This window comes from Phocoena sinus, chromosome X, assembly GCF_008692025.1.
Source record: "Phocoena sinus isolate mPhoSin1 chromosome X, mPhoSin1.pri, whole genome shotgun sequence".
Taxonomy (NCBI): Eukaryota; Metazoa; Chordata; class Mammalia; order Artiodactyla; family Phocoenidae; genus Phocoena; species Phocoena sinus.
Genome location: NC_045784.1, coordinates 113837073 through 113861435, shown reverse-complemented (window position 1 = coordinate 113861435; position 24363 = coordinate 113837073). Strand labels below are relative to the sequence as shown.

Genomic DNA, 24363 nt, shown 5'->3' with positions numbered 1-24363 from the left:
GTTCCCCCTTCTACTTTTCTATAGTTTATAAATTCTCAATAGTGACCATATATTTCTTTTATGATGAGAAAAAAGCAGACTTCATTTTATAAGATGAAGGAAGAAATAGATTTTAACCACTGTTTGCAGCTCTTGCAGTGCTGAAGTTGTGGCCCTTATAAATTTCTTTTCTCACCCTTCACCCGGGCCGTTGTTTCATGTCCATCCAAACCTGGCTCTTTCCCAGCTCTCCTGATCGTCTCTTTCCACTATTCCAAGGAGTATCTCTCTCTTGGTAGACAAAGCCTCTCTTTCTCTGAGACATATTTCACCTCTTCTCTACCCTTTTTTGGAGGTAAATCTCAATAACAGCTTTATTGAGATATAATCCACACACCATACAATTCATCCATGTAAAGTATATAATTCAGCTGTTTTTATTACATTCACAGAGTTGCGCAACCATCACCACAGTCAATTTTAGAACATTTTTATCACCTCAAGAAGAAATCCCACACCTTTTAGCTATCATTCCCCAACCGTCATCACCCCCCCAGCCCAAAGCAACCACAAATCTACTTTATGCCTCTCTAAATTTGCCTATTCTGGACATTTCACATAAATGGAATCATATAATATGTGATCCTTCATGATTGGTTTCTTTCACTTAGCATAATGTTTTCAAGGTTCACCCATGTTGCAGCACGCAGGAATACTTTTTTTTTTTTTTTTTTTTTTTGCTGTACGCGGGCCTCTCACTGTTGTGGCCTCTCCCGTTGCGGAGCACAGGCTCCAGACGCGCAGGCTCAGCGGCCATGGCTCACGGGCCCAGACGCTCCGCGCCGGACCGGGGCACGAACACGTGTCCCCTGCATCGGCAGGCGGACTCTCAACCACTGCGCCACCAGGGAAGCCCAGGAATACTTTTTTTAAGACAGAATAATAGGGCTTCCCTGGTGGCGCAGTGGTTGAGGGTCCGCCTGCCGATGCAGGGGACACGGGTTCGTGCCCCGGTCCGCGATGATCCCACGTGCCTCGGAGCGGCTGGGCCCGTGGACCATGGCCACTGAGCCTGCACGTCCGGAGCCTGTGCTCCGCAACGAGAGAGGCCACGACAGTGAGAGGCCCGCGTACCGCAAAAAAAAAAAAAAGAATATTCCATTGTATAGAATATGTGTTTGTTTACCTATCTGTCTTGTTCCGCCTTTTGGCTATTGTTAATAGTACTGCTATGAGCATGCGTGTACATGTACTTATTTGAGTACTTGTTTTTAATTATTTTGGCTATATACCTAGTAGTGGAATTGCTGGGTCATGTGGTAACTCTATGCTTAACTTTGTGAAGAACCACCAAACTATTTTCCACAGTGGTTGTGCTGTTTTACATTCCCACCAGCAATGTGTGGGAGTTCCAGTTTCTCCCCACCCTTCCCAGCACTTGTTGTCTTTTTTATTATAGTCATCTTGAAGTGGTATCTTACTGTGATTTTGATTTGCCTCTCCCTGATGATTAACCTACCTTTTTAAACTCGACTTCATCTTGGCGTGGTCTTCCACATTTGATACTCAATTTCGGATTCTTAGACACAAATCCTTGTGAGGGCCACCACCACTTTCCTACCACGCAAAGACCATCTAAACTGCTCTACCGGATTAGTCCAGTGATTTACCCAGCCCAATAGCTAGCTCATTTTTGAAAAAGAATAACAGGAAAAATATTTAGGGAGAAAACATGGTTGTACTTTTTAATAGCCACCTTAAAATATGAAGTATTATTTATCTTGCACATGTAAAGTTATCTGGAACTTGAAAACAACTTAATTATCTTGCATACATAAATTTATCTGGAATATATTTCATATATATACTATATTTATATTCTACAGGCTCACAATAATGGAAATAAATTGCCAAATGGCTAACACTGTAGAGGTATTACTGTGCGCCAGGTACTATGCTGAACACTTTACATGCATTGTCTCATTTAATCATCCCAGCAGCCTATCATTTGCTTCATTTTACAGATAAAGAAACTAAGCCTCGGAGAAGTTTAGAATCTGTCTAGTAAGATTTTACTGCTAAGTAAGTGAGAGAGTAACTGGCATTTGAAACTCACGTGGGTCAGACTCCAAAATCAGTGCTCTTAGCTACTACTCCCAGTGGGTTTTAAGGGGCTGTTCTGAGAATCCAGCCATCACTATATCATATTTCCTAAATGAAACTGTGTTCTAAATTCAAAATAACTAATTCAGAAGCAAGTTTTAAAAACACTATCTCTCCCTAGGTCCATCCTGTATGTCCTATGGAGGTAATGCGTACTCTGTGATACAGGATGGTCTGTTATTTCCCCAAATTACCTTGTTCAAGTTTCAGAGAGATTCCCCGAGTTCTAGAATTTGATGACCTAGACATTATTCACAGTCTTTGTGGCTTTCTTAGACTTTTATTTTGACCTCACCAAGTAATATCCATTCATACTGAAGTTGGAGGTCTTAGGTTTATTGCAGCCCTTTGTCCCCTCGACATTTAGATAGACCCTCTCTGAATCTTCTCCAGTTTGTCAATGATCTTTATGATCAGCCAAGAAAAATCTGCAAGAGTTGGGAGGCTGGAAGAAGTTCAGAGTGTTATGTTTGTTTGTTTGTTTTAACTTCTAGGGAAGTCAAATTGGAAGGCTTTGCTATGAGGTTCAGTTTTTCTTGCTATGTGCTATGTTAGTGAGAGAGAGTTTGAAGGTAGGAGGAGGCCTAAGGGAAACTCTTTCATTAAAGGGAGGGCCATCACTTGCCATAGACTAATGGCTGTATTCCATTTCCTCATGGAATGAGGGGAATTACTCAGGCTTTAGTCTTTCAGTTTCCACTCTTGGGAACCATATTATTACCTTGTAAAACAGAGCATCTCCCCTATTAGCATTAATTGAACCCATCTTTTTTCTCTGTGAGAAACTAGAGTGTTGACTTTTATCTTCAGAGCCCTATACTGAGCCTCTTCACTTTGGAGATTGACGGAGCTCAACAACCAGCAGTAGAGGCTGTGAGAGGGTTTGAGCATAGCAGGAAGTAACTGTTGGGGTATCAGGAGTTATATATGTCTCAATAACCCTTCTCGAGTTGTTCTGTACATCACCCTGGCTTTACTGTTACCCGAGCCTTTGTGAAGATGTGCTGAGTGTCGTAAGCGCACTCTCTCTCTCTTTCTCTAAATTATTAGTTGAAATGAATTGTTTTATGGTAATAAAATGGAAAATGGCATTAAATGCAAGACAGTAATTTCCACCAGTCTTCCTCTTTTGGCCAGATCTGAGAACAACCCCCAGAGGGCATTTCTGGGCTCCTCTAGAGGCCTATATATCAGGTCAGTCCATTGTTAGCCTGGAGACAATATTGCATAATTACTCCACTGCCAGCAAATTCCCTGGTGAGAGTCTCTACAAACTTAGTGAAGACTTAAGATAGACTTGAATATATATGAAGTACTCTTTAACTTCCTTTCTACAAGGAATATTTGCTTTAGAAAATAAAGAGGATTTTATTTTGGTTTGTTTACTACTGGACATCTATTGCATAGATATTTTAATATTTCTTAATAAGCATAAACACTTCTTTCCAGTCTATAGTGTCTTATTTTGTATGTCCATGTACATCTGTAAGAAGATAATAGGCCAAAAGTTTTGCTGGGTATTTATGGGTGTGTGTTTATACATATTTGCATATATAATACGTTCGCTTGGTGTCTCTCTCTCTCTCTCTCTCTCTCTCACACACACACACACTTATAACATGAAAGCCAGAGCAAATATATAATAAAATATACTAGGACCCCTCCCACCCCACCCCCATAGGAACCACAATATATAAACAAAGAACAAAGAAACCTTCCTTCTTTAGCAGATGTGAGTTTCTCTGACGATATTGTCAGGAGAATTTCACAGAGCTTATACTGCTCTGAGCACCCTGCGATTCTGATCTGCAACTATTAGCCAGAGTCTATATGAAAAGGGGCCATCTCTAGGGTAATGGCATTGTAAATTACAATCATTGCACTCAGTTACACTCAGAAACCAAAAGATATGTAGTGCTCCAGTGTGCCTTGTAATCAGCACCTTTGAGAATGTGGGTAACAGCATCAGAACAAAAAATGGAAGCTGAACGTGTTAGAAAAATGGATGGTGGAATTAAATCATTCTTCTGATAGGAACAGCACCTTATGTGGCAGGCACATTTTTTTCTATCATTTTGTTGATTTTAAAAAAAACCCTAAATTGTGGCCTTGTAGCCAAGAATGTCTTTTTAAATCATTTATTGCTCTAATCAGCCTGGCAGAGCCTTTCTGTCATGCTGATAAGGAAATTAAACTTTCCTCATACTGGGTTTACTTGCATCTTATACACAGATGTTTTGTTTTTCTTTCAGGGAACTAATTCAGAAGTTGAAATCTTTCATCAGCTTCTATAGTGCTTTGCCTGGCTACATCTGCAGCCATAGCCCTGTGGCTGAAAACGACACCCTTTGCTGGAATGGACAAGAACTCGTGGAGAGGTAATCTTTTTCTAATGTTAAATATAGCAGTATTTGAGGAATACCCATCATATGTTCATCTCAATGTTAGTTGTGTCTTCTCTCCATTAATTTCATGAGAAAAATTCTAGAAAAAAACGTACACATGAACATCTCTGACATGGTGGACGCCGTCTATAACTTATAGCCCTCATAGAACTTACAAACTTTGAAGCACATGGAGAACTATGGATTCAGGAACATTTTACAAATTGTAAAGCATAAAACAAGTCTTTTTTTTGGGGGGTGGGGTGTCTTTGGCTTCTTCCATCTTCTCATTATGTGGGCCCTTATTGATTGATTGATTGATTCGAAGAAATCATATTTGTACTAATAGCTGTTAGTTATTGAGAGTTAACTACATGTTAAGCACCATGCTAAGTGCTTATATGTATTAACTCTTTTTATCCTTACATCAATCCTGTGAAATAGCATTATCTCCCCCGCCCCGTGCCCCGTGTTCTAGATGAAGATAGAGGAAAGAAGAAAGCGGAGGGAAGGAGGAGTACCATTTCACAGTATTTTTACTGAAATGTTTAATCATTTGAGTGTTTCTTAGTATAATCTGTGCTAACATTCGTCATCTCTGAAGAATTTGCTTATTGTTGGAAAGGAAATAATATATATTCATTTCTTCAGCAAATATTTACTGAGCATTTTCTAAGTGCCAGTCATGTCGAAGTGAAAAGAACAGGCAAATTTTCCTGTCCTCAGTGAGCTTTCATTCTAGTGGGCTAATGGTATTCCTAACCTCCATTGCTTTGCATGTGTAAGGAATAGCTTACAATTAAAGAATTAAATCGGGAGGGTAGAATGCTTAGGAAACCATATGGAGTTGATGAACATGCTTTCAAAAATGTCTGTGCAAGGGGTAGCGTGTTGTAGAGGAGAATACAGAAGAGACCTGGATGCAAGTTCTGAATCTTTTCACTGACCAGTTTTTTAACCAAGGGCAAGCGACTTAATCCCTCCGAGCCTTAGTTTCCCCATCTAAAAACCGAGATGGTTGGATTAGAGCACCTCTAGCTCCGGCAGTCTGTGTGTTTTATTTCCTTATGGATTTATAGATTCATCCATACCTTCAACATTTATGTTTGAGATACTATGTGTTAGGCGCCAAGGTAGGAGTTAGGGATATGAGGGTGAACAAGATAGGCAAGTCACTTGCTTTGAGGAGCTTACATTTTAGTGGAACCCAATATCCGGACACAGGATAATTAATCATTAATTAATCATGGAATTAATTAGCAGTGTAATGTCATGGACAGAGGAAGGCTTTGGAGCCAGATGAACTTGGATTTGCATCTCAGTTCTGTTACTGACTGCGTGTGGCCTGGGGTGAGTCACTTCACCTAGAAAGTCTCAAGGTCTTCTTCTGTAAGGAAGGGGCATCTCACAGGGTTGTTGTACCTAGTAGGTGAGGTGAAGCCCCTAGCAGACTGGCAGATAATGGAAGCTCAGTTCATGTTACTTCTCTTCTTTCTCCCTTCCCCCACCACCCCTCCTCTTCCCAATGCAAAGTAGAACACATGCCTGAAAACAGCTTGTTTCTCAGCTAAGCTTTGTACTGACCTGGAACAATGAGAATGAGGTGCTAATGAGACTGAGGTTGCATGCCACCCTGGAGATAGACCTCTCTGTAGCAAATGTGAATCAGGCTGGAGGGATTAATGTCCCCATGCAGCCCACTCTACTCCGGAGAAATGGTGTATCTTTATCACCCTAAAATCTCTATCAGGTACTGAGTAGAATCATGGAAATGTACCTAACTGTTACCACATATTCATTTAAATTGTCAAAGAAAAGCAGTTGGTATTTGGCTTTATAAAAAGCAGATGCCTTAAAACAGGTATAAATGATATAATATTTAAAAAGGAAAACGCCCACAGGTCAAATATGTGGTTCTTGCATAAACTTGATGAGAGACCATCCCAATGGCTTACCCATTGGTATATTAAGATGGTGAAAAATAAACAATCCCTGAACACTAATTTGTTTTAAGCAGCATATCTTGTAGCCATGGAAATTTTGGTTTATATTTATTTACTAAAGTAATCATTCATTTATTTACTCATTTAACAAATATTTGAGTACCTACTGTGAATCAAGCACTAGTATGTTGCCTCACTGTTCTGATTGTTTAGAGCAAATGTTGTAACCCCGCTGGATATGTCTTCTGGTATATCAGATGATCCAGTTTTAGCTAATTCAAAAGAATTTCTTGTCAGGCAGGCCTATGTTTTTTTTTTTTTATTTATTTTTTTGGCTGTACTGGGTCTTCACTGCTGCACGCGGGCTTTCTCTAGTTGCGGTGAGCAGGGGCTACTCTGTTGTGGTGCGTGGGCTTCTCATTGCCGTGGCTTCTCTTGTTGCAGAGCACGTGCTATAGGCGCGCGGGCTTCAGTAGTTGTGGCACGTGGGCTCAGTAGTTGTGGCACGTGGGCTTTAGTAGTTGTGGCACGTGGGCTCAGTAGTTGTGGCACGTGGGCTTCAGTAGTTGTGGCACATGGGCTTCAGTAGTTGTGGCACGCAGGCCCTAGAGCGCAGGCTCAGTAGTTACGGCGCACGGGCTTAGTTGCTCCACGGCATGTGGGATCTTCCCGGACCAGGGATCAAACCCATGTCCCCTGCATTGGCAGGCGGATTCTTAACCACTGCGCCACCAGGGCAGTCCCGAATTAGTGGGATTTTTAAAAATTGAATTTTACTCATATACTACTTCATGTTCAGTATGCTTTCATGAAGGATGTTGTCCTGGAACCAAGAAAGTCCTTTTCTATCAAATGGAAGAATCCAAAGCCTGCTAACTTTAAATGAGTCCAAAAGTTAACTAAATGCACTTCTGCACCGTTAAAATAACTGTTAAACTTCTTTGTTTAATTTGCTAGCTTTTAATATCTTAGGATATTGAAAATGATAAAATAAAATAAATATTATAGTATGGAGGAAAGTCATTATTCCAAACTCTTACTTGTACTTCTGAAAAAACAATTTTTTCGGAACAACTTTTATTGTTGATATATACCCTGCAGGAATAAAAGAAGGAAGGAAGACAAAGAAGGTGGGAGGAAGGAAGGAAATCAAACGTGTTGGTAGACAGAATAAGGATGGTGTAATCCAGGAAGTGACCCTTTCATGGTTGACAACCTCGGGTTATAATTAACCTGTACTTTAATCACCGACCTAACGCAACGATGGGACTAGGGAATAGTGTCGAACTAGATTTTTACCAAATTACTCAAGAATATACATTTAATAATATGAAGTTCTATAGCCTGAGGACATGCCCTCTGTTTGCACCATTTATGAAGATTAGCTTTGCGCTGCATGTCTCATCTATAGTTAAATCCTCTTTCCAGTGCTTTTCATTTAATTTCTCATTTAATTTAGTCTTAAGTAACAGTTGCCAATTCATATTGTCAAGTGGCTTGTGACTTTGTTGCCTTTATAGGTTGGATTTGTGTTCCTTTGAAAATATTTTACTTTTAGTCAAGAAAATTTATGAAAAGCAAGGATCTTGAAAGAGAACAAGACTTAAACAAAAAAAAGAGAACAAGACTTGTCAGTGGAGACACCTGATTAAAAAGAAAATATTGACGTTGAAGAAAATATTGATCAATATCCATGTCAGCTGGGTTATCATAGCTGTTTATAACCTCCTACTATGGACGTACAGCTCTTTCAACTTTTAAAGAGTCAAACAAGTCATTGTCTCTCTCAATGAGGTCATATTTCACATCCTTTCAATTTTTATCTCTTATGAATAAAATCAATTGAACTATGCAGGAAAAGAACGTTTTTACAGATCTAGTCTCAGGGAGTACCACATAAGCATCATTTGTCCTTCTCACCTCCCCCTCCCTCCACCACCTCCTCATCTTGGCTGGAGATAAATATTGGCTTCCAGGATTTCACAGAGAAATCTTCAAATTAGCAAGCTGGGCTTGTGTGAGGTATACTCCATCATGAGAGTCACCATGTATCCTACAGGCAAAGATCTCCTACCATTGCCAAAGGCAGAAAGTCCTCCTTCTTTTGCCTTTGTAGAACTACAGTGAATTTCAATTACAGAATCTCTGAGACCAAGAGAAAAATAAAGGAGCCGATAGAAGAAAGCTAACACTGGGCTTAACAGCTAAATGTAGGCTTTGCCTGTATGAAGAGTGAACAAATTAGCAAATACATCCTCAAACACCTTTTTAGAACTGTTAGGCCAAATATCTGGATAATTGGCTGAAATTGTCACCCTCCTTCTGGATGGTTTGATACTATGTAAGCCCTATTTTATTGTTTAATCAAGTTTATTTTAAAATAGCATAAGAGAGAAACTGTTTGAACCTATACATGTTCAAAAACCTTAGTTAGAAAAAAATACTGGTTTTTTTTCTACATTAAACATCTGATAATGCAGGTTCCTTCAACAAAGATTGAGCACTTACTATGTACTAGGCCCTGTGGGGCATCCAGTGATAGGTAGAACGCAGTGCCTGCCCTGGCTGAGGAGTTTACAACTTAAGGAGAAGAATGAGAGGAAAAAAGTCAACCAGCCTCCTTCCTCAGCAGTCCAGTCAGAGCTCGCCTCAGAGCTGTCACGGCAGAGGCTCCTACCCATTTGTATTGGGCGTGCATGCTAGTGTGTGTGTGTGTGTGTTTTATATTATGGTGAAATTCATATAATATAAAATTAACCATTTTAAGGTATACAATACAGTGGCATTTAGTACATTCACTATGTTGTACAATCATCACCTCTATCTTGTTCCAAGACTTTGTCATCACCCCAGAGGAAACCTTATACCCATTAGTGATCACTTCCCATCCTCCCCTTCCTCCAGCCCCTGGCAACTAACCAATTCTGGATATTTCATATAAATGGAACCATTCACTTAGCGTAATGTTTTTAAGGTTCATCCAAATTGTAGCATGTATCAGCACTTCCTTTCTTCTTGTGGCCAAATAATATTTCATTGCATGGGTATAGCACATTTTCTTTATCCAGTCATCAGTTTTCCACCCATCTTTATATTAACCCTGAGCAACTACTGCTCTAATCAGGCTTTTCCCACCATTTCTGAATCAGCTTGGCTCACCCTTAACCTTGAGGACAGGACAGCCTTCAGGTCCCCCATCCCCATCATACTTGACCACCACCTAAATGCTAGCCTCTCCTCCACCTGGCCTCATCTCTGTATTCCTTTGTATTTTTTTCTCCCGAGTCGTTTTCTCTCAGCGCTGTGTGTATAGTCAGCTGGTCTCTCCTGCAGTCCACATACCTCCTATAGGAGTTTATACTTCCCTAGTGACTTTGAGGTTTATCAGTTGCACATATACAACTACTTATATTTTGTGGCACGATGCCTCAGTTCCCTCTATATCCAGTCCTAGCTGGTTTTGTTGCTCTTCTGCCATGTTGCTGTGCTCGATGGGCCTGGATCAAAACGTCAGCCCCAGAATACTGCTGTTATCCTCTGGCTGATAGATCTGCATGGCCACTTTTGTTCATTATGGATCAGTATCCATTTTGTATTTTCTCGGCATGACTCTGGGACTCTCAGTGGAGTACATGGGGCACCTGGCATTAGAGAATCAACTCCCTGAGATCTGCAGGGGCACATTGCAGTGAAGGTGCGTCCTCTCCCTCCTACGCAATCTTACCTTCCATTTCACCTGAGAAACGATATACATACACACTCACTGCAAATTCTCCCTTATTTCCACTGATCAGACGAGTCTTCCAGTGTTTATAGTGCCTCTCCAGGATTTCTCTGCTTAATTGGAAAGGCAGAAGCAGGAATATACAAAGCAATTATTTTAATTCTCAAGGAGTTTTGTTCTTGTCTCTAAACCTTCTGGATGCTTCAGAAAAGTAGCGTAACGAGACTGTTTTTCTTCTGCTGAGTTGGAGGGATAGACTGTGTCATGTCAACAAGTGGGAATGAATGAGAGAACCATTAACGCCCAATTCCTGACATGTACAAAATAATGTTGTTTTTTTAATGAGATGAACAAAACGGCTGGGTTTTGCCCTATAATGTAGGAAAGGTGAGGGGAAATAGTCGATTCTGTTTTTATGATGCAGTTATTTTAAGAACACTGTTTTGAGGACTTGAGGTAGGGGAGGGACCAATTTCTAGCACTATCAAGGTTTTCACTGGTTTAAAGAGCAAAATGGAAAGACCTTCAGGATCTTCAATCTGGTTGTGAAGGAATTAATTGAAGAAAAGACCGATGTGTGGAGTGTATACATATTCAGACACACATATGCACTTGCACAGCTCATTCCAATCACATCAGAACAGGCCAGTGATATGCAGCAGTCGCTATATATAGCTCCCATGTTCTCATGCTAAAATAGGTTATTATTTGAGTGTTGTTTGTTAGTTTAGGCTTACGTTGTAGCTTTTCTCCAAAAGGCTCAAGGCAGTGTACATAGAACTTTGAATATGGGATAGCCAATGAAAACACCAATGGGGAGGCAAATATAAAATAAAAAACAGAGCCAAGAGGAAGTGGGCACAGGAAAGAAAGTAAACAGCGGATCATGGAAATAATATTGAATGGTATTGAGTCACGTCCTAAAGTCATTTACTTCTGAACTTGTTTAGGCACAAGTCAGACTAAACTCCTGCTGTAGCCAAGGCTTATAGCTCTTCCTATCAGCCCCTGTTGTGATGGTCGGAGGGTTAGAAACTGTGGTCAGCCTTCAATACCCCAGCTCTTCTCATTGCTAGTTCCTCCTTTGCCCCCTATCCTGCAGGAGGCTCTGCTTATGAAAGGCTGGCAGGAGGGAGAGAGGGACAAATAGGGCTTTGGTATATATATATTTTTTTTGACTGGGAAAGTAACTTTATTTTGTTTGGAGCACTGTCTACCTCCACAGTTCTTGGTCCCCTTCAGACATTTTTGGATTTCATTTCATTCAGTTTTCCTGGAAACAGAAACACGACACTTCACTTTTTTCTGATTTGAGTGTATGTCCTAGAATGAAAATACTGAGGTATAGCTAGTATAGCAGCTTATATATTCTAACTTGCTTTAGGTAAGTCAAGATTTTTCATGAAAAAGTCTTGAAGGAAAAATAGATTACATAGAAAATGACTTAACTTGGTGTAGCATGAAATATTTACGTCAGCTAGAGATTTTTTTATAATCTTGGTAAGGTAAGACAGATAAATTTGGGGTACGCCCCCATGTAATAATTCCTCTAAGGGCTTACTTAGACTGACATATTTTCCGTTATAGATTTATGTCAAAAGTTGTCTTTAGTGACAGCTATTTTTCAGAACCTACTCTATGGCAATACAGTGACATTTATCCCTTAAGATTATAGTATCACATACAGCAGCTCTACCTGCAGAATTGAGTGAGAAAAACCCAGCTTATCCTACTGACTGACAGCATAATATGGTCTGCCACGTTCAGGATGGGCTGTACTTGTCAACTGTCAGGTCTGAAGTAGCAGGAGGAGACATCCTCATGGCTCAGCAGTGATGTCTGTAGCCACCTGTTGAAGGCTGGATGGCTTATTCTTGAAGCAGATTGTGTTCTCTTAGTTCTTACCAGCCCCACCATGATCAGTTGGATCATCTCATTATATGGAGAGCATTTGGGGCCTCCGAGGCAGGTCCCAGCATATCCATACTGTCAACGAATCAGTATCACCACACAGCTTCCTCTTTGAAATGTGATTCTGAAGGTGGAGTAAGACCTGTCTCCTCTATCACTGCTCTGTGCACCAGACCTCTTCTATTTTTGCTGGGAAGGCTTAGGAGATGGGTCCATGAAGGACTATATAATTGCTTTGAAGAAATCATTTATTTAACACATCAGGGCTTCTATGTCCTTGAAGTATTTCTCCTTCCGAGTAGGCGCTTTGGTAGGTCACAGACTGATTTCACTGCAGGTGTTCAGCCCGTTGATCATCAGTGGTACAGACAATTATAGGGAGAAGACCCTGAGAGGTTAGGATGCGTGAAGCAGGTGATCGGTGCATTATCAGGAAGGAGTGAGTGCAGTCATTAGAACGATACAGATGGAGATTTTCATCCTGGTTTACACGTTGACTCTGTGCTTCTGGCAAGTCATTTAGCATCATGGTTCTGTTACCTTGTTTGTAAGACGGGCATAATGGTACCTGTTGTGCAGGATTGTTGTGAAGCTGTGTGCTGGCCCATAGGCACTGAATAAATGATAGCTGTTGATGTTACCACGTCATTAGAGTGTGGCTGAGCAGGACAGTTAAAGGTCCAGAGCAAGGGTGAAGAGCTGTAGGCCATTCTTCCTGTAAAGGTAAACTGGATCCGGGGTAAATATCTACACATCTTTTGGAACCAAACTGTTGAGTGGGGAGGCTGCTCAAGCAGGGTCATAGCATTTGGGATTCATTTGGGGTAAGAGGATAATAATGTGACGCGTTATTTCTTGTGACACTTAAACTGGCTTTAAGTGGGCTTTCCAGAGAGGCATTCCAGAAATGTTTTAAGTAATGTCAGAATCGTCACTGGGACCCAGCATGGTTTTGGCTGTATACATTCTGGTTGATATTTAGTTACGAATTTGAAATCTGCCATTGCTTTTTATTCACCCCTCGGAGAGCATGTAAGGGAGGTGACGAATTGATTGAAACAAGGCTGCCGGAGGGCACAAGTGCCCTGGCCTTTTCCCGGTGAAGTGGACAGGCAGTCCTTGAGCGACAGCAGTGTCACTTCATCAGAACACCTTTGCCTGACACAAATGGGACACACCTGAAACATTTTCACGCAGGTACTCTGACCCAGAAGTGTTATTTCCGGTAGTCAGTCTCCGAGTAGCAAGAAAATGGACTCTTGCGACTCCGAGTTTGAAGGACAGGGAGAGGCCTGTTAGGGAAGCCTCTTTCTTGGGAGCCTCTTGCCGATGGCCCTGCTCTTAGACCTCTCTGACTGCCTTGTTGTTGGGACTTCCGTGGTTGTGGTTTTCATTTTTCTCCCCTGCAGGCTGCAGGACATGGTCGGCAGGTGCCACTTCTTTACTGCCACTGGCCCCAGTTCTTCCCCCAGGGTAAGCTTTTGGGGTCTCCATTGAAAGAAGCTCAGCTCTCCAGTCTTTTTGCCCTTTCTTCCTATACTTAAGCAGATACAAAATATTGCTTGAGTTTCTCTGATGATTTTTACTGATAAAGTCAAGCAGTTGGGAGTTCACAAAAAGCACACAGAGGCGAATTGCGCCAGTGGTAAAAAGCCACGGGCTAGAGTGTTTCAGCTCACAGCTTTGGGGTCAGCAAGCCTGGGTTTGGATTTCTGCTCCAGTATGCAGTAGCTCTTTGTCTTCTCTGAGCCCGTTTCCACATCTGCACAGTGGAGTTAATAATCTCTACTTTTAAAGGATTGTTGAGAGAATTCAGGAAGATTGTGAAATACACAGTAGGGTGCCTGGAACACAGTAGGCCCTCAAGGAAGGGTAGCTATAACTGCTGTTTTTCAATAAAATAAGCCTATAAAAATGGTCCTTCCAGTTCTTTACTGGAAGAGAGTTGGAGCCGGGCTTTAGCTCCCTTCAGCGACCCATTTCTTAATTCTTCAGGGAAACAGCTTTATGTGCTCCCTCTGACTTGTATCTTTTTTCTTCTCCCATCTGCAAAAACATTAAAATCCTCATCCCTGGCCCTGCTTGGCACAAATGGTGGGCATTTGGGTCCACTGGTGATCAAGGGAGAGTTATTTGAATCTATGGGTATGTACTGGACTGGCCTTCCTACCTTCAATATCTTGTTTTATAGCAAAGGCAGTTTCAACAGTTCCTCCTAGAACTTCTTAACAGTGATTGACTCAGGTAATCTTCCTATTTTACTTACAATAGAAACCAGGAAGGGTCTAGTCGTCCAATGCTCTGAAGTCCTTTCTGTCACCCTTGGATTAACCTTTGTGGAAAAGGAGAGAGGTCATTAAAATCGGTCATGATTTCCCAATTTCTCAAGCCAATGAATTTTACTCTTTTACGTGAGTTTGGCTTTGATCCTTGGATTTGTCGCCTCTGTAAAGAAGTTTCATTTCCCTGTGAAGGAAAATGTATTTTCATTTGTAGCTCCGGTGTCACAGGAGCTTCCTACTTTTTGCCTCCAAATATTTTAGTGATCTACGTGTCAGATGGATCTTAAACCACCCTAGGGGCTTCCCTGGTGGCGCAGTGGTTGAGAGTCCGCCTGCCGATGCAGGGGACACGGGTTCGTGCCCTGGTCCGGGAAGATCCCACGTGCCGCGGAGCGGCTGGGCCCGTGAGCCGTGGCCGCTGAGCCTGCGCGTCCAGAGCCTGTGCTCCGCAACGGGAGAGGCCACAACAGTGAGAGGCCCGCATACCGCAAAAAAAAAAAACAACCCTAGTTTGAGCCATTCATTGGCCCGTTTTGTCCCCTTTCTCACTTCTGGGCACAGCTTCAGGCCCGGAGCTGGGATGAGTCCCTGTTTCATGAGAGCCAGAGTGAGCTGGCCTCACCCGAGGTCAGGGTACACCAGCCTTGAGTTGGAGGGATGTGTAGGGGGTTACGCTACACAAGAACTCAGGCTGAAAAGCTAATGACCAGGACCATCCTAGAAGGGGCCAGAAAAAGGTACTGTGCTGGCTCACCTCTCCTTATCCTTGACTCAATGGCATCTCTTCTGAGGAGCCTGAATCCTTCTGCCCCATATGCCCTAATCTGGGTGAAGACCCTCAGCACATAGGTGTCCCTCTGGCACGTCTCCGGTTACATGTTTTCTCTAATCTTCCACTAGAAGACAAGTACTGTGTCTTCTAGCTATATATCCTCATTGCTTAGTTGTACCTGCCATAGAGTAGACTCTCCATACATTTTTATTGAATTCAATAAATAAACCAACAAACATACTTGTTGGTAACAAACCAAAGTACCAGATCTAGCTTCCCCATGGTATGTCTGTGTGCCTTTGGACAGGTTTGCTTAAACTCTGTTTTTTTTTTCTCCTTTATAAAATCGTGTAATTAATGCCTCCCCTGGCAACCTCATTGTGAGACTCCAATAGGCAAACATGTATGAAATAGCTTTGAAAATTATGAGGCGCCCTCCATTTACTACGTGTTAATGTAGAAAAGTAGATCAGATACGGAGGGAAGTTCTACCACGAATAAATGGAACTATATGTTGGCTAATTAACACAGCATTACTGGCTCTCTTTATAAACACAGAGCTTTTAGCAGCTTCCCGAGTATCTCTCCCTGTGCATCTCTCCAAAAATATTACTTTAAAAAAATGTGTTTTCCTTAAGCAAATTCACCTACTCCCACAAATTCTATTTTTAAACAAGTCATTCCATGGTGTTGAATAAACCAATTGACCCGGCATAAGGAAACACTTTGAGGGATTTGTAGCATCAGTTTAAATTAATGAAAAGTCTGAGTGACAGACTTTTACAATAAATGCAGCTTTATTACTTGCAAACACATGTAAATAACAGTGCTGGGAATAGAACATGGAGAAAGCCTGCATCGGAGAATCGAAGTGAACAAATAAGAATCATTGATAATGAGGCTATTGCTGTGTGAATGTCCTGCTAAAGACCATCATCCTCAAACTGGCTAACGTTCCCCTGGTGAAACCCGTTTATTGAAGAAACTCTTTTCTCCCCCTTCATAGACGCGAAGAGAGTCCTATTAAAACCCCCTTCTCATGGCTTGTGGATAACACAGCTTTTCCAAACCCCAGTGGATGGCATTTAGCAGTAGTGCTCTGCACTCTAGTTATAACAAATAGCAATTCTGAACAGCAAACACCTTCTGGCTGCTACGGCGATCAGCTTGTTCCAGTTTGCCCACGACTTTCCAGTTTGGGCACAGAAAGTCCCGAGTCCCAGGAAATTTCTCAGTCTCAGGCAAAGAGGGACAGTTGGTCACCTCCTGGCACCTGTGCCCTTAGGAGCTACTAAATATGGGAAAAGGTGCAGTTGTAGGAGGGTGCAGGGATAGCTGGGGAATTGCAGCTCTGTTGGGTTTTCTACCTTCTCTATTTACCTTCTCTTACCTTTTCTTGCCTGAGGCATTCTGAAAACTTCTCTCTTCCCTTTGCCCCCTCCAAATCCTGTCTGAGGGTACAGTGTAACTTCAGAAAGTAGGACTGAGAAGAGGGGGTATAGCTCAGTGGTAGAGCATTTGACTGCAGAAAGTAGGACTGAAACAGTGAAGGTGCTTAATGATGATAATAGCTAACGTTTCTATGGTGCTTACCATGTGTGCATTAAGTTAATTCTCACCACAGCCTTCGGATCTGGACATGATCATTACCCCCATTTATTGGTAAGGTTAACAGCAAAAGCCACAGCACTAGTAAGAGAGATGGGATCCAAAGTCAGACAATCTGTGCTCTCTTACCCACTATACTGCCTGTCAGATGCTTGGCTTCTCTCCTTCATGGGTTCAAAACCCTCCTACCTTCTTCCTGTTCTTTTTTTTTTTTTTTAATGCAGTACGCGGGCCTCTCACTGTTGTGGCCTCTCCCGTTGCGGAGCACAGGCTCCGGACGCACAGGCCCAGCAGTTGTGGCTCACGGGCCCAGCCGCTACGCGGCATGTGGGATCCTCCCGGAGCGGGACACAAACCTGCGTTCCCCTGCATCGGCAGGCGGACTCTCAACCACTGCGCCACCAGGGAAGCCCTTCTTCCTGTTCTTGATGGAAACCCTGATCTAAGCTTGCTCTCCTCTCTAGTCCAGCAGAACTGGGGTGGGTGTCCTGTCTGGCTTTCCCTGGCCTGTGCTGCGAAATCCTATCCTTTCCTTGGTCTCTCCCCAGTCCAGACCCAGTAAAGTTGCAGTACCTTTCCTGCCTCTTGCACTATGCTTCTGTGCTCTCAGATTTTCTCAGGGCCGGAAGGTGGCATCTCCTGGGAGAAAGAGCCGATGACCTCCATTCCATCTCCTCTACACGATATCTCTTATGATGAAGCCATTGCCTATGTATCCCCTGTGGAGCTGTGGAGCCCATGCAAGTAGAGACCCTTTAGCCCTAGACTGGAAGTCCAGCCTGGGTCTTAACTCTACCACGAGCTGGTTTGTGTGATCTTGGGCAAGTCACAGCCCTTCAGCATTTTATTTATAAAATGAAGGAGTTAGACAGGATGACCTCTAAAGCTCTTTCAAGCTCTAACAGGCCATGAGATCCTATGGCAAGGATATTTGAGGGAGGGAGGAGTCTGAGAGGAGGAGGGATGCCACAAAGCCGCCTTGGTGACTTTGAATTTCCAGTTCTTTCCCTGATGGCTTCCCAAACAGACCAAAGTGAAAGCGATTCAAAAGGAGCCCCAGGGCGTAATCATTCTCATTAGAAGAGATCCTCCAGGTATCTTTGGGGCTACAGGGGAGCAGGTAGGTTGGCTGTTTGAGATGTTGTAAGAGGTCTCAGTTTCTGATGTTGGAGAGTTTGGTGTGAAATTCACACGATTAAACCTTAAAGAAATTGTCTTCCCCCATAGCACCTCGTGACCCCAGTGGAGCTTCTGAGCAAAAGAAAGGGAATTCAGTGTCTGTTGCTCCTAATAATATTTGACACAAACCACCCAGAATGAAAATTAGAAGCCCTCTAACCACAGAGATATATCATTGAGGGGAGAGATACATCTAGAGGAATGCCGAGGGCTGAAGGGCAGGTAAGAGCAGAGGGTACAAAGTGGCTGAGAAAACCCAAGGGAGGGAGAACATTCTCTCTTTTCCGAGACCCTCTGGGCTAGAGAGCTAGGGTAATTTTTGACCTGGCTGTCCTTGTGTGCATTGCTGTGAGCTTTTATGAAGTATTTATGTATGTAGCAGTTTATGTTTCACCAAGTGCTTTTTACAATCACTTTTATTTGGCTTGGTAAAGTTTTCCTGGAATCCCATCTATTTTACGATCAGCAGAGTCACTTTTGTTTGCTTAGCACCTCCCTGTGTACAGCCTCACACAATAGGCCACTTGTTCTGGCAGGAGAGCAGGTGCAAAGAGTCAAGGAGCTAAAGGCACCTGCAGCTCCTGGGGCGGTTGGAATGGGGGTGGTTTACACTTCAGTTCACCTTTCTTTCCCTCCGTTATTCTTTAGTTTTATTGCTGGCAACTAGAGAGCGGCAGTGCCAGGCTTGGACCTGCCAAGGGCAGAGCTATTCTGCTAGTCAGACCTTGGCAGTGTGGTAGGCTCTTTCCCCTGTGCTCGTAGCTCTGTTCTGGTTCCTCTGGCCATGCCCACCGTGGCCACTGTCTTCCACCAGGCAAACACCTGCTGAGTGTGTTTCCTTCTGCTACCCAGGGCTCTGACTGCAGCTTAGATTCTGGGGCTCTGAGGCTGATTTTAAGAGAAGGCGGCAGAAGTGGCGGCTCCACTTTCTTCAGACCAGACCTTTCAGCGTCCTTGGGCAAGTCTAACACCTTATTCTTGCTAGTTCCTTCTCCCTCCCATCAGCCACGATGGCGTTCTGTGCCAGCTCTCTGGGTGTCGTGATGTGATGTAGGCTGCTGTGTGTGTCCTCGGCTCATGAAGTGGTAGAGCTGCATGCTCTCGATCACAGGTTTGCAGGGGAATCCAACACGGTCACTAGTTGAAGATTTCATTTTCTGAGGACCAGATTTGCCAAAGCCAAAACCAGGAACTGGTCCGTGAGATACAAACTGGAGATAATGAGCTAGAACATTGGAAAATTCAGTACCTCCAACTGTCACGGTTCTGTGGCTGAGCACAGGGCTATGTAAGTGCTTAATAGGTAAGTGTGGAATAAAGGGTATTTGCATTCTATACTGATGGAAGACAGCAAATCCTTTCTCTGACCCCCAAAACTGAGAACCTAGAAATTTCACCATCAGATTTGGAACCCTCTCAAAGTTACTGCCTTGACCATACAAATATAACAGATGGGTTAGAATATTTGTTTTCACAACAGTAAAATCTCATTAAATCAGGCCCAGAAGTGGGCCAAAGTTTACAGTATTGGAAAAGGGTTTGTGATGCAAATTGATATTACTAGCAGGTGTGTATCTTGGGTGGGCTCAGTGTCAGGGGCCCAGTGATTGGTCCCTGGGGATGGGACAGAGGCTGAAGGAGTGGTGCTTGGGCTATGGGAACTCTCCCGTCTGGCTGGCCCAAGTGGGAAGTGACCCACCACCTGAATACTGATGTTTGTTGGGGCACCGGGCAGGAACTCTGCCGTTCCCTAGCTAGCCGTTGGTTTCCACAGTGGCGCAATCTAGCAGGTGGGACACAGGGGCAGGTTTTCCTGGCAGGACCCAGACAAAAGTCCAGTGTAAGACAGGTCCTCAGTCACTGGCTGCAGATTTGGGGGGGAAGACCCCAGGGGAACAGACTGACAAGAGCTGGGCCGAATAGGTCAGAGTCTCCACCACCGAAGGTGAGCTTCGGGTGAGGTCTTCAGACTCAGTTCAGTTCAACAGATGCTTATTGACTGCCTACTGTGTGCCGGGCACTGGAGAAAGCAGAGGACTGACTTGGGGGTGAATACAAACGAGGAAACCAAGGTGGAATTCAGGCCGTATGGCCCGGGAAAATATAGTGGGCAAAAGGAAGTCATGCCTGCACATCTGAGATTCACTCCAAAGCATGAAATACTGGCTCCGAGGAGCAAAAGACTAATTCCAGAGACTGGGGCCTGATAGGCCGGGCAGCTAAGCTATCACCTTCCTGCCTTTGTCACCATTGGCCCAGGATCTCGGGAGGGGCCTAATCCTGCACATTGAAGGTTTCAGAGCCTGTAAATGACTGTGGCTAAGACAGCAGAAGCTAACAGCAAAATAGTGGCAGGAATGTTGAGCTTTCTTTTAAAGTATTTCAGCAGTACCCATTCATGTGAAAACAGTTTATCCTTTGCTCATAATCTTTGGCGGTTCATTAAATAAAGTTCAGCAGGACATCCGACACAACAGTTAGGAGGCTTTCCTTTGTGAAACGCAACGCGAGAAAAAGGTTCACAAGTCACACTCTTCCCTAACTCAGACGTTGCCTCTCCCTCAAACTGGTCTTGGGTCAGTGAAGTGTGATTGGAAGTGGACTTTGAGAGTCCTATTCTTCATTTTGAAGATCCCTGCATTAAAGAATAGATGTTTGTTGGAGACCCCGCAGGGACCCAGGACAAACAAAGCAGTGTTCCAAAGAGAATGATTTGAAAAAGTGACTTTTCTGTCACAGAGCGGAGGAATATGAAATGTGGTGGGAGGAGACAGTGAAAAGGCTTCTGACACCCAAAGTTGATCACTTGGGAAACTTACTATCTGCCCTGGGCCACAGGTAAACGATCTGTTCTTCAGTGGACTAAAATTAATTCTGAACCATTCGAAGTCCTAACCAGTAAGTTCTCCGCCTCAGGTGCCCCATCCCCTGGAAGCTTTGTGAGGACATCTCTGCTCAGTGCTGGCTACTCACACTTTCCTAAGTCCTCTCAGTGTGGGGACGAGCAGATTTAAAGCTTCCCCTAACTATTCATTGCAAGGTTTACTCATCCTCCCTCAAGAAATCCTCTTCCAAGTAACATTTATTGAACACCCATTGTGTGTTGGGTGCTTTCACATAATAATACCAGCCCTCTCATAGATGTGCTGAGCCCTCTTGTAAACACTTCACCTATGTTATCTCAGTTTACTAACATTCATTATATCAACTAATCCTCAAAACAAATGCAGGTGGCATTTAAGCTCAAGTTCAGCAGGGTTTAGTTACTTGTCAGAAGTCACACAGTACCAGCTTTTGAACCTATGTCTTGACTCCAAAGCCAGTGCTTATTCCACCACGTGACTCAGCCTTTCTAACATGTATTGTCTTTGCTGCCTCAGTAAACTATGTAGACCAGACTAAATTTTACGTCTTAAAAATAATTATTGATCATTATTTTGAAAATCAGTTACTTTCATACAATGTTGTCAAGTGTTGAGGTGTGTGACCTGTTCTTTGACCCCTTCTTCTTGGCTCTTCTATTTGGGGGAAGTTACAGCTCCAGTCACGTTCCACCAGCAGCGCTGCCAATAATAATTTGCGTGGCTACTGCTTGATCTCTCTGGGGCTCAGTTTGCCCATCTGTTAACAGGAGTGCATTGAACTAAATGATTTTGGGGGTCCTTTCCAACTCAAATATTTTTGAGTTAAAACCTAACTTAAAAAAAAAAAAAAAAACTACAAAACAGGTAAAGATCATTTCCTTTTCATTTAACTCCAGTGGGACAAGAAAACATCTGGTTTTCCGGGCTACTTCTCTGGGCCAGAAGGACTCGGTAAATGAGTTTGGGGTGATTTAGTAATAAATCCCCATCACACACCTTGCTCTGACATTTCCACCCCCAATTATTGAGCTTTGAATTACATATTTTTTGTTGTTTTTATAAGCCTTACACTGGATCAAATTCCTTTCCTCCTTGGTATATTCCCCTCAAGGACACCCCTCAGAGAACCCTTCACCAGCCCTGCTTGCCCTGGCTTAGTATCCTGGCCGCTTGTGGTCAGGGCTGAAAGCCCAGAAAGCAGTTCACACCAGCGTTCCCACACATCAGGCTCTGCCTATCCCGCAGTTCTCGCAAGAATCACTTTTGTTTCCTTATTTACTTTTTTCTCTCCTTAGCTCCAGGCTCCTCTACAGAGTCTGCCTCTTCAGACATTCAGGGGCTCCCATCTCAGGCATTTTCTCTCTGTCTCCCCACAGCCACAGACTCTTCTCCCTGTGGCGGGCGATATCAACTCCTCAAGCTTTCCTCACCATCTGGAAAATATTCTTCGCTTCTCTAGGTCTAAATGACTTCTTGATTATATTCCAAGACCAATCTTTTAGTCTCTCCTCACAGTGAGGTTTGAAAATAGGCTGAAAACAGATTCTAATACAGTTATTCCCTTATATAGGTAATGTCCACTAAATGAGGTATAAATGGGTTTACACCTCCCTGATTTCTTCTCTACCTTTTGCTTCCTTTCTGTTGAAATCTATTTGTAATTTCTGAAAGGCTATTGTTTGAGAATAGAAGTACTTCTTGGAGTACTATGGTCATACCTGTTTCTAGCACTCTCCTGGCTGAAATTTGTTCTGAAGTGGTACTGCTGTACCAACAATTATGAAAAACATTTTTCTTTAAATATGTGCATAAATAAATGAGAAGCAAATTGTTGCTTTCTTTATTAAGCATATTTACAAAACTCAGCTATTTCCACCTTTATTTTTCTGTTCATTTATGTAAATTAGACTGCATCTTGCATAGAAAAAGAACATTTTCTCAGGCCTATTAATAAGGGTTTTCTGCCCTGTGTTCTAGTTTTTTTATTCATTCATTTATTTATTTTCAGCTGTGTTGGGTCTTCTTTGTTGCTGCGCACGGGCTTCCTCTAGTTGCGGCGAGCAGGGGCTGCTCTTCGTTGCGGTGCGCGGACTTCTTATTGCGGTGGCTTCTCTTGTTGCGGAGCTCGGGCTCTAGGCACGTGGGCTTCAGTAGTTGTGGCACGTGGGCTCAGTAGTTGTGTCTCACGGGCTCTGGAGCGCAGGCCCAGTAGTTGTGGTGCACGGGCTTAGCTGTTCCACGGCATGTGGGATCTTCCCAGACCAGGGCTGGAAACCGTGTCCCCTGCATTGGCAGGCGGATTCCCAACCACTGCACCACCAAGGAAGTCCCTCTAGTTTGTTTTTAAAGCTACTTACACTCTTTAAATTATACCATTTTTTCACAGTGATTGTTGCAGCCAGAGTACTTTCCAAGGAAACAGTGATAAATTACTGAGTTTGGGTAAAGGGCTACTTGCAATACTGCAGTCTCTCCAGAAGATGGCGCTCTGAGAATGTGAGAACTGTAACTTATTTGTAGGTCATCTATAACCCCGGCAGCAACGTGAACTTAAATAATTGGTGGGGGGAGGGGGACAAGTTGGTTTTTCTAAGACTTGCTTTCAAATACTTGCCACTAGTCTAATGCCTAGGGGAAGAAGGAAAGTGAATTTTCTAGGAACTTCTCTCTCAAAAATCAGCAACGTGCATTTAAGGAACCTTTTAAAGAAGGAATTTCTTCTAAAGGTGGGAGTTACGATGCTACCTACTTGGGAAGGTCCCTCTCAGGGTCTCGGTTTCTTCATCTACACGATGAGTGGATTGGACAAGATGCACTCTTAAGTGTGCTTCCACTTTGAATGTTCTATATTTGAATCCACTACACCTGTGCTCTCTTTGCTTCAGCTGTCCCAAGACCAGCACGCCCAGATGTCCTGTTTTAATTAGGTTCCTTTTCTCTTTGCAGCTTTTGCACAGGTTTTCCTCCCCCACCCCCCAATCCCTGACCAATCTGCCTGAACAGAGGCATGTCCCCCTTTCACTTCACAAATCAGGTTTGCTTGGAAATAAGGCTAGTCGTTTTCGTGCTAAGCAGATACCACACTGGGTGGGGGAAGGAGACACCACAAGTGGTGCTTAAAGGTGACACTTCTGACATCACACCTAACATGTCCAGTTAAGAAAAGTTTCCATTTAGGAGGTAGGAACTTCTCTCTACTTTTCCTCCTCCACTGGCCAGTATTCGTTGCCAGAACCGTGTCAAAGCTTTAGGAAAAAAGCAGTGTTCTGGAGAGAGGACAATTAATCTAATTAGAGATGAGCGTTACTAAGCAGATAACCCATCCTTAAAATCCCGCATGGCCGTCGGTGTCCCCATTCCTGACACTCTAGGCAATCTGGATGAGGAGACTTGTGGCTGCAGTGACTCGTCCTCATTCAAAGCCTGTCATGGACCATCGTACACCAGTGGCACAGAGGGAGTGAGTGGAAGTGAAATGTTGAATTAATTAATTCATTAATGCACCTCTACAGAGACACCCCTAACTGTCCTTGAAGCTCTGTCCTTGAAGCTCG

At 43.2% G+C, this 24363-nt stretch overlaps 1 protein-coding gene across 2 annotated transcripts in view; it reads left to right on the top strand.

Moving 5' to 3' along the window:
* The window catches only part of GPC3 (glypican 3), a 448983-nt gene that overhangs the window by 289069 nt on the left and 135551 nt on the right, over window positions 1-24363 (top strand). For both annotated transcript variants that reach the window (XM_032620671.1, XM_032620670.1), the window contains exon 5: window positions 4395-4520. In XM_032620671.1, the coding sequence (XP_032476562.1) occupies window positions 4395-4520 (126 nt within the window). The remainder of the gene's footprint in view (window positions 1-4394; window positions 4521-24363) is intronic.